This window comes from Nicotiana tabacum, chromosome 3, assembly GCF_000715075.1.
Source record: "Nicotiana tabacum cultivar K326 chromosome 3, ASM71507v2, whole genome shotgun sequence".
Taxonomy (NCBI): Eukaryota; Viridiplantae; Streptophyta; class Magnoliopsida; order Solanales; family Solanaceae; genus Nicotiana; species Nicotiana tabacum.
In genome coordinates, this window is record NC_134082.1 from 28267471 (window position 1) to 28277692 (window position 10222).

General features: G+C 41.0%; 1 protein-coding gene across 1 annotated transcript; it reads left to right on the forward strand.

Annotated features, from left to right (window-relative positions):
* The first annotated feature begins 8087 nt into the window (after window positions 1–8087).
* On the forward strand, window positions 8088–8549 carry LOC142175956 (uncharacterized). Its single transcript, XM_075242967.1, has one exon. It carries the CDS (start codon window positions 8088–8090, stop codon window positions 8547–8549), a length of 462 nt encoding a protein of 153 aa, XP_075099068.1.
* Window positions 8550–10222: the final 1673 nt, after the last annotated feature.

Below are 10222 nucleotides of genomic sequence, written 5' to 3' on the forward strand. Positions count from 1 at the left end.
CTAACTCTCGCTACACTGCTCTCCAAAACTGCAATGTCAACTGCGTGCCCTGATCTAAAATAGTGGACATCGACACACCATGAAGGCAAACAATCTCGCAGATATAGATCTCAGCCAATCGCTCCGAAAAATAGGTAGTCCCAGCTGGAATGAAATGCGCGGACTTAGTTAACCGGTTCACAATCAACCAAATAGCATAAAACTTCCTCAAAGTCCATGGGAGCCAAAATACGAAGTCTATGGTCATATGCTCTCATTTCCATATAGGAATTTCAAGCCTCTGAAGAAAATTGCCCGACCTTTAGGGCTCGTACTTCACCTGCTAACAATTTAAGCACCAAGCTACAAACTCCACTATATCTTTCTTCATCCTCCTCCACCAATAGTGCTACCTCAAGTCCTGATACATCCTTGTGGCACCCGGATAAATGGAATACCATGAATTGTGGGCCTCCTTAAGAATCAACTCACGTAGCCCATCCATATTGGGCACACAAATTCAAGAATGCATCTACAGTACCCCATTTTCCCCAATAGAAACCTCATTGAAATCACTGTGCTGAACTGTATCCTTAAGGATAAGCAAATGTGGGTCATCATATTGAAGCTCTTTGATGCGATCATATAAGAAAGACCGAGAAACCACAAAAGCTAGCACCCGACTAGGCTTCGAAACATGTAACCTCACGAACTGATTGGCCAAGGCCTGAACATCTTAAGCAAGCGGTCTCTCACCAACAGGAATAAATGCAAGGCTACCCATACTCACTACCTTTCTACTCAAGGCATCGTCCACCACATTGGCCTTCCCGGGATGATACAAAATGATTATATCATAGTCCTTTAGCAGCTCCAACCATCTCCACTACCTCAAATTTAGATCCTTTTGTTTGATTAAGTGCTGAAGACTCTAATGATCCATAAATACCTCACAAGACACACCATAGAGATAATGCCTCCAAATCTTTAATGCATGAATGATGGATGCCAACTCCAAATCATGAACAAGGTAGTTTTTCTCATGGGGCTTCAACTAGCGTGAAGCATAAGCAATCACTCTACCCTCTTGCATCAAGACACACCCAATACCAATCTGAGAAGCATCACAATATACTGTATAAGAACACAATACTGAAGGTAACACTAGAACTAGAGTTGTGGTCAAGGTAGTCTCGAGCTTCTAAATTCTCTCTTCACACTCATCAGACCAATTGAATGGAGAACCCTTCTAGGTCAACCTGGTCAAAGGCACTGCAATGGACGAAAAACCCTCCACGAAGCGACGATAATATCTGACCAAGCCGTAAAAACTCCGAATCTCAGTAGTTGAAGATTGTCCGGTCCAACTCTGAACCACCTTGATCTTCTTCAAATCCACCTTAATCCCCTCACTGCACACTACGTGCCCCAAAAACGCAACTGAACTGAACCAAAACTCACTTGAAGAACATGGCATAAAGTTTTTCCTCCCTCAACCTCTATAGTACATTCTTTAGATATTGTGCATACTCCTATTGGCTGCGTGCGTACACCAGGATATCATCAATAAATACTATGACAAACGAATCAAGACATAGCTGGAGCACACTGTTCATTAATACATGAATGTAGCTGGGGCATTGGTTAGCCCAAAAGACATCACAAGGAACTCATAGTGACCATAGCGGGTCCTAAATGCCATTTTCAAAATATACAAGTCTCAAATCTTCAACTGGTGATACTCAGACCTCAAATCAATCTTAGAGAACACTCTAGCTCCCTGAAGTTGGTAAAATAAGTCTTCAACACACGTTAAAAGATACTTGTTCTTAATTGTAACTTTGTTTAACTGCCTTAGTCAATGCACATCCTCATAGTACCATCATTCTTCTTCATAAATAGAACTGGTGCACCCCAAAGCGACACACTAGGCCTAATGAACCCCTTTATCAAGATGCTCTTGAAGCTTCTCTTTCAATTACCTCTACTCTGTTATCTTCCTCGCCCAGACCTAGTTTTCTTTCAGGCTTTTCTTCGAACAGTTGGGGTGCCCTCGTTTTTGGTTCATTTTTACAGATCATTTAAGCAAAGATCTTGCCCATTTGTTTTCTTCAACAACCCACACTCACACTCAACCAAACTCACCCAGCAAGCACAACAAATTTCAAATACAAATTAGACATTTAAGATCACAAAATTTGAAGCCTAAGGACAAAACAACCATGATTGTTCTTCTATTGCTTCACACCAAGAAAGAGAAGAAAGATTTAAGATACAAGAGAGAACATTACATACCTTGGGAGTGGCGAGGGAGAATCACAATGAACTTGAAGAGAATGGGGCATTTTTTTTTCTTTTGGGAATAAAGGGGTAAACTGTTCTTGAGCCAAAGGGAAGGGTTAGGGCCGATTTCCAGTGTTTTACAATTTTAAAACTTACTTGACCCTATGCGTTCGCGAGGGTTGGTTGCCTACGCGAAAGGTAAAAAAATGTGAACAGTCGTGAACGCGAGTGAGACATCGCGAACGCGTACGTTTAAAATTTGGTGAACCTATGCGAACGCGAGAGGTCCACGCGAACGCGAACCACTCCGACCACTCCGACCACACGAGGTTTAAAATTCTGGCAGCTACTGGTTTTGGCTCTCCGGACCACTCCGACCTGCTCAAATTAACACCAAAAAATCTAAAACTTAGCAGATTAGCTGCAAATAATATTCTAAGCTATTCTAAAGAAGAAAATTTCAAAAATGACTAAAAATTTGGAAAAACGATGGGTTACCTCCCACCAAGCGCCGCATTTAACATCGTGGCACGATGCAACTCAACTTTACCACTTTTCTTGCTACTTGGACGATATGAATTGGGCACACAACTTGGAATCAAGCTTGTGACTACGAGCGGTGGGGGTGGTAAGTTGATGATCAAGCCAAGACTAATTTTCTTTATTTTGCATTTCTTGGCTTTATGAGGAATATCAAGTTGCCTTCTTGTTCCCTCAAATTGTAAACTGTATGGCCTTCATCTTTCCTCCTCGCAATCCATCATTGACTCGTGTAGTTCAATTCTCATTTCACCACACAATTCCAATGTTGAAAAATGCTTGGAATGTGACATCAACCCTCCAAATTGCAATTCTTCCCGGATTTTGACATCCTCTTTTTCCCCCGGACTAGAGTCAATCTCAACCAAATATTTATTTACACCGGTTGACTCTAATTCAATATTTTTATTGGCATCAATAACACTCATGGAGTCGGTTAGCGGATGTTTAATTCTTGATTCCTCAAAGTAGAGTTCACTTTTTTCCTCAAAATCGGACTCTTCTTGACTTCCTTCCACACTCTCAAGTTGGTGGGCATAGTGAGCCTCAATAAATATTTTCATTTGCTCTTCAAAAGTGCGGATATGTTCATCATTGTGAGCCAAACCTTGTTTCAAGTCCTCGAGTGCAAAGTTATGCTTCTCCTCATTCTCCAACATGAGCATCATCTTCTCATTTTGAGCATTTGAGAGTTCTTCTTGGTTTTGATCAAGCGCCAAGGAAGGATTTTCGGCTTCCACATCTAAGAAAAATTCTTGGCTATCCTCAACTTCCAAGGCTTTTTGGACCTCTAAAGCTTCAAGCATTTCTCCCATTTATGACTGCAACCTTTCAAGTGCCAAGTCATTTTGGAGACTATTTTCCAAAAACTCCTCCAAGGCACTTTGCTCTTTGTTTCCTCCTTCAAGTAGGCATTCTAATATGAGCTTGAACTCTCCATTTTGACCATGCTCAACTTCTCTCACTTCCATATCCCTATAATTTTCATCACAAAAAGTAGAATCATCATAGCGGGGGCTTTGGGAAGGAAGGACAAATAAGCACAATACTCTCAATGACCATTTTGACAACCACACTTATCACAAATACTTCACTCATGGGTTTGATATTGTGCACGCAATCCACCCCCGGGAGAACTTAAACAATTTTTCCACGAGTGTGGTCCTCCACAATAAGGACAAGGGTCATCAAAGTATGAACAACTACCATTAGACCAATTTTCATTAAATGATGTCATTTTTCAAAATTAAGAAAATAAACAAGAAACAAATAAGAATAATAGACCAAGGTAAGAAAAATTAATTACATAAATATTCACAAGTTTGGACCAAAGCACTTACGCTTATTTCTCAAACAACCTAAATTACGCCAAATTGTTCCCCGGCAACGGCGCCAATTATTTATGACGTCCAAATCCACTACTAAAAAGTAAATGGACACGGTCGCATGTAATATAATTTACCCAACTATGAGTCGGAGTCGAATCCCACAGAGAACAATATGTAGGCTATTAGGAATGTAAGAGAATTATCACTTGTTATGCAATGCCAAACACTTAGAATTGATTTGAGAAAATATCTATTCCTAAATGCGGAAATGTAAACTAACCTAGAAAGCAAGTAAAATGATCAATGGCTACAAGTGTAGATGCATCGGGAATTACACTCAAGTAACAATCCAATATATTTTACAATTTTACAAATATGAGCGAGTTTGTGTTAATTAGCACGGATAATAATTCTTAATTAGCTTCTTTCGAAGACTAACAAGACTTCCTAAATGAATTATTCCTAACCCATTAAGAGGATAAGCACATCAGGATATGGCTTCAAGTAGTTCAATCATATCCCTAGGTAGAATCTATAAAATGAGGGATAAAACCTCCAGTTCTTGTTAGTTATTTTTTCCCAACCCCAAATTATCTTTCTCAAAATTAATTCGGAGTTAATGGGTGATTCCTAGGATTAGCTAATCCCTTTGGAAACGTTAAAGAACAAGAATAATTAAAGAAACAATAACTCACTTCATAAATAATTGAAAAACATTCAATATATAAGCACAACAAGGTATTTAATTCATACTTTAAATATGAATATTTCCATAAACAAGATTCAAGTGTTGGAAATAAATGTTACACACTTAAATATTCAATACAAAGCAAGGAAATAAAGAAATAAACATAAATCGGTAAGAAATCCTTAACCACAAGCTTGAAAACATCAAAATCCAAGTGTGTGTGCAAAACCCTAGCTTCCACCTTGTTCTCTCTAGTCTTTAGAACTGAAAATAAGCCAAAATATGTATTACAAATGAGCTGGTTTTTGGGTATTTAATGGTTTGGGGTAAACAATGTGAAATTCCAGAACTGCCCAGTTTCTTCATCGCATTCGCGACCACACCTTCGCGTTCGTGAAGGTTTGCTATCCTCAGCTTTCGCATTCGGGAAGGTTTGGTTTCTGAATCTACGCGTTCGCGATGGTACTTTGCGTTCGCGAAGGTCTAGCTTCCTGCTTCTTCGCGTTCGCGTTGTACCTTCGCGTTCGCGAAGAGTAAATCACTAGCAGGTTCCATTTCATCCATTTTAGCTCCTTTTTGACTTGTTTTCACTTGGTTTCTTCACCATTTCTTATAAATCACATACAGCCTGTAAAATAAAAGTAAATGACATTAAACACATGATTTTATTACTCAAACATAGCAAAAATATAGGTTTAAAGACAAGATAAGTTGGCAAAATAAGTCATCAACACGTGTTAAAGGATACTTGTTCTTAATTGTAACTTTGTTCAACTGCCTATTGTCAATGCACATCCTCATAGTACCATCATTCTTCTTCATAAATAGAACTGGTGCACCCCAAAGCGACACACTAGGCCTAATGAACCCCTTTATCAAGATGCTCCTGAAGCTGCTCTTTCAATTCCTTCAACTTTGTGGTGCCATACGATATGGAGGAATAGAAATGCACTGAGTGACCGGCACCAAATCAATACAATAATCAATGTCCCTCAGCTGGCATGCCAGGAAGGTCTACATGAAACACATCCGGAAAGTCTCGAACTACTGGAACATAATCAATGGTAGAAGTATCAGCACCAACATCCCTCACAATCCAAATATGAAAAGCACACCTTTCCAACCATCCGTTGAGCCTTCAGATATGAAATCACCCTACTAGGAACATAATCTAGAGAACCTCTTCACTCAATTCTAGGCAACCCCATCATCGCTAATGTCACAGTCTTAGCATGACAATTTAGAATAACATGACATGGGGATAACCAATCCATGCCCAGAATCATGTCAAAATCAATAATACTAAGCAATAAAATATCAACTCTAGTCTCCAATCCCTCAATAGTCACCACATACGAATGATACACACGATCCATAATAATAGAATCTCCTACCGGCGTAGATACATGAACAGACGAAACTAAGGACTCATGGGGCATATCCAGATAACAATCAAAATATGATGATACATACGAATAAGTAGAACTAGGGTCAAATAATATAGAATCATCTGTGTGGCATACTGAGACGATACCCGCGATTACTACGTCTGAAGAAACAGCCTCTGGCCGAGCAGGAAAAGCATAACATCGAGCCTGACCGCAACCTGATCTGCCTCCCCCTCTAAGGAGACCTCTAGCTGCATGAACCACACCCCGAGCTATCTAAGAGGGTGATGAAGTAACTGGGATAAGAGTAATAGCCAGATCCCTCTATTAAATTGGACCTCCCAAGAAAAGGGGACAATACCTCCCCACATGTCCAAACTCCTCACACTCGTAGAAACTCTGATTCGTCAATGGTGGTGGAGACTAAATCGGACCCCGAGAACCAGAATAGCTACTAGAAGAACCTGGTACAGATGAACCCTAAACTGACGGAGCATAAGATGAGCTCTAAGTTGGGAGGGCACTGAAAGATGACCGACCCATACGAGCACTATATTAACCATGGCTAGGTGATGCATCATGATAAACCAGACAAGCCATCTGAGCGGGCCTTTATGGACAACTCCTGTTGTGGTGGGACTGCCCTCCAGAAGAAACACTACTAAAACTACCCGAACCACAAGGCCTTTTGGACTCCCTCTCCCCAAGCATGTGACTACGGACCTCTTCTAGCCACCTAGCAATATCAACCACCTAGATGAACATAGCACCTGATGCAATCTCTCGAGTCATAACAAAGCGCAGTCCATAGTTGAGGCCATTAATGAACCTCCTAATCCTCTCCCTCTATGTGGGAACAATCCAGATCTTGTGATGAGCCAACTCTGAGAATCTCATCTCATGCTGGGTCACAGACATACCCTCTAGGCATAAATGCTCAAATTTCCTGAACAACTCCTCCTTGCGGGTCTGTGGAACAAATATCTCCATGAAGATAATGGAGAACTTGTGCCACTTAAATGGTAAAGCCCTGACTGTCCTGCTTAACTCATAAGCCTCCCACCATCTGAAAGCTACCCCTCACAGCTGAAAAGTAGAAAATGAGACTTCACTAGTCTCCAGAATACCTCCCGTATCAAGAATCTACTAGCATTGGTCTATGAAATCATGAGCATACTCTGACTAATCCCCACTGAATGATGGTGGCATGAGCCTCCCAAAACTGCTCTAGATTCTCCTCATCACTCCTGGGTGGGTCAATTGGGGCCTGATCCGCTGCAAGTGACTAGGCTGGTAGGATGAAGCATACATCCTAGGGATTAGGATGGCAATTGGACATGAACATCAAGGAGCTTCTGGTAATAGGAGATTATGATCTGTTGATACATCAAGTTTAAGGATAATGGACTAGAAAGAACGTCAAGATCCTTCCGTACCTGCATTACGTAACGGAACTATACAAGAAGTTCACAAAGATCGAGTTCAAGCACATTCCTAGGATTCAGAACGAGTTTGTCGATGCTGCCGCAACCTTGTCATGCATGATTCAGCATCAAAATAAGAATTACATTGACCCTATCAAGATAGAGATGTAGACAAAGAGCCATACGGTAAGCCATGGTACTAGACATCAAAAGGTTCCTTGAAATAAGAGAGTATCCAAAGAATGCTACTAATAGACAGAAGCGTGCGCTTAGAAGGCTGGCAAATCACTTTTATCTCAACGGGGAAGTCCTGTATCAGAGGATCCCAGACTTGGGTCTGTTAAGATGTGTAAATTCTATTGAATCAACCCAATTGTTAGAACATGTAGGGACGTGCAGATCCCACATGAACGGCTTTACCTTATCCAAGAAGATTTTAAGAGTCAGATACTTTTGAATGACCATAGAAGGCGATAGTATCTGCTATGTGCAGAAGTTTCGCCAGTGCCAGATCCATGGGGATTTCATCTGGGTTCCACCTAATGAGCTGAACATAATGGGTTCCCCTTGGTCATTTGCCTCTTGGGGAATGGACGTAATTGGACCTAGAGCCTGCCGTATCGAATGGACACCTTTTATCTTGGTAGAAATTGATAACTTCACCATATGGGTTGATGTTTTTACATACAAGGCCCTCACAAAACAAATAGTGGCATATTTCGTCTGTAACAACATAGTTTGCCCGTTTGGGATACCCGAGTCAATCATCACTGACAATGCAACTAATCTCAATAGTGATCGCATTAGGGAAATTTTCCAGAAGTTCAAAATTGTCCACCATAACTCTACAACCTACAGACTAAAAAAGAATGAGCCAGTTGAAGCAGCCAACAAAAACATCAAAGGGATTCTACTATAGATAGTGGACAATCATAGGTAATGACACGAGAAATTATCATTTGGCTTACTAGCTTATCGGACCACCATGAAGACATCCACTAGGGCAATGCCATACATGTTGGTAAATGGCACTAAAGCTGTGATAACCACATAATTTGAGATACCATCCTTAAGAGTCATTCAAGAAGCCAAGTTAGATGACACATAATGGATACAGATCAGGCAAGAGCAACTCATGCTCATTGACGAGAAGAGAATGGACGTAGTATGACATGATCACCTATATTAAATCACCTATATCAAAATAGGATGGCCTACACATTAAACAAAAAAAGCCAAAGGAAAGTTAAGTTTGCGCCAAATTGGAAAGGTCCTTACGTGATCCACCGAATATTTTTGGGGAGGAGCTCTGATTTTGGCATAGATGGACGGGAGAGTCAGCACGAAGCCTATCAACTCAAATGTAATCAAGAGATACTATGTTTGAAGACAGTAGAGTTAGGTTTTGGTTGAAATAGAACTATTTTTTACCTGACTTCCCATAGAGGGATATGTAGGTACATATGCAAGGTCCGATCTTGTTTACCATGAAATGGTAACAACAATTAAATTTGTAAATGGGATTCTAAAAATGTGTGATCTATTCTCGAGCTAGTTGTTTAGAGAAGTTGATGCTAAGAATATGAAGTTTAACAATGAAATGCAAGCTAAAAATAGGGCGATAAATAAACCTGAACGCTTACTGCCTGAGTTGTTTTATTAAGGAGATACAAGCTAAAATGATGGGTTGAACGAGCCAAGGAACCTGTTGCCCAGGTGTAGGATCGGTTGATGAGGGGCCTCGGGATCGACGCTTGGGTCGAGCTCGGGCTGTCGGGGGCAGTCGAAAATGGGCCAATAGTTAAGGATATGATTAAACAAGGCTCTTTATGGCCAATCCAAGAAATATAATGAAAAAAATTTAAGAAAGCGATAAATGCTAAAGTGGCATCGGGCAAGTGAGGATGAGCAAATTAGAAAGGAGAGAGAGAGAAAAAGAGAGATAGATTATTGCATTTGTGGAGAAATAGAGCAACATAAGCCCTTTACAAAGTAGCGCGAGTTCCCTTTATATAGGAGGGGAACTCGGCTATAATACAACATGCATTAATTGTTTAAGTATGGAGATGGGACAGCTAGACGCGACGCTTCGGCATAGGCCCTGGATAGGCCAGCTTTGTCAGACTTAGTCGCATGCCTTGGGAGCTTCACCCTCTATTCTGGCTTCGATTTCCATCTTCTCTAAGTCGGGCCTTGACGGGCCCCGAGGGAGGGTACTCGGCCTTGGCTCCCCGTCCTCGGGGTCTTGAGGCATTCTTCCGAAATGACTTGATAGCGAGAAATTAAGTCCTCTTATTTCACCGTATACAGATAGTCTCCGCGTTTCCCAGAATGAAGCGATGGGAAATGATTTTGACACTTGACTCCCCGAGCTTCTTATAGCGATGTCACACCAGTGATGTAACCTTTGGCACAAACTTTTGTGGCAACTGGGGCATCCCACGGATGTGTGTATTTCAACCACATTCAATGCACTGTCGATTCCTATTCTCCAAGGTGAATATACAGCCGTCGATTTGGTTTTTTAAGAATATAGTAATTGCGTCTGCCGGTTAATCTTCCAAAACCTCGATGACCGTGTCATTATCCCCT

Bases quoted from the DNA above. Each gene is read 5' to 3' on its own strand.
- LOC142175956 (XM_075242967.1), top strand. From the start codon at position 8,088: ATGACCATAGAAGGCGATAGTATCTGCTATGTGCAGAAGTTTCGCCAG.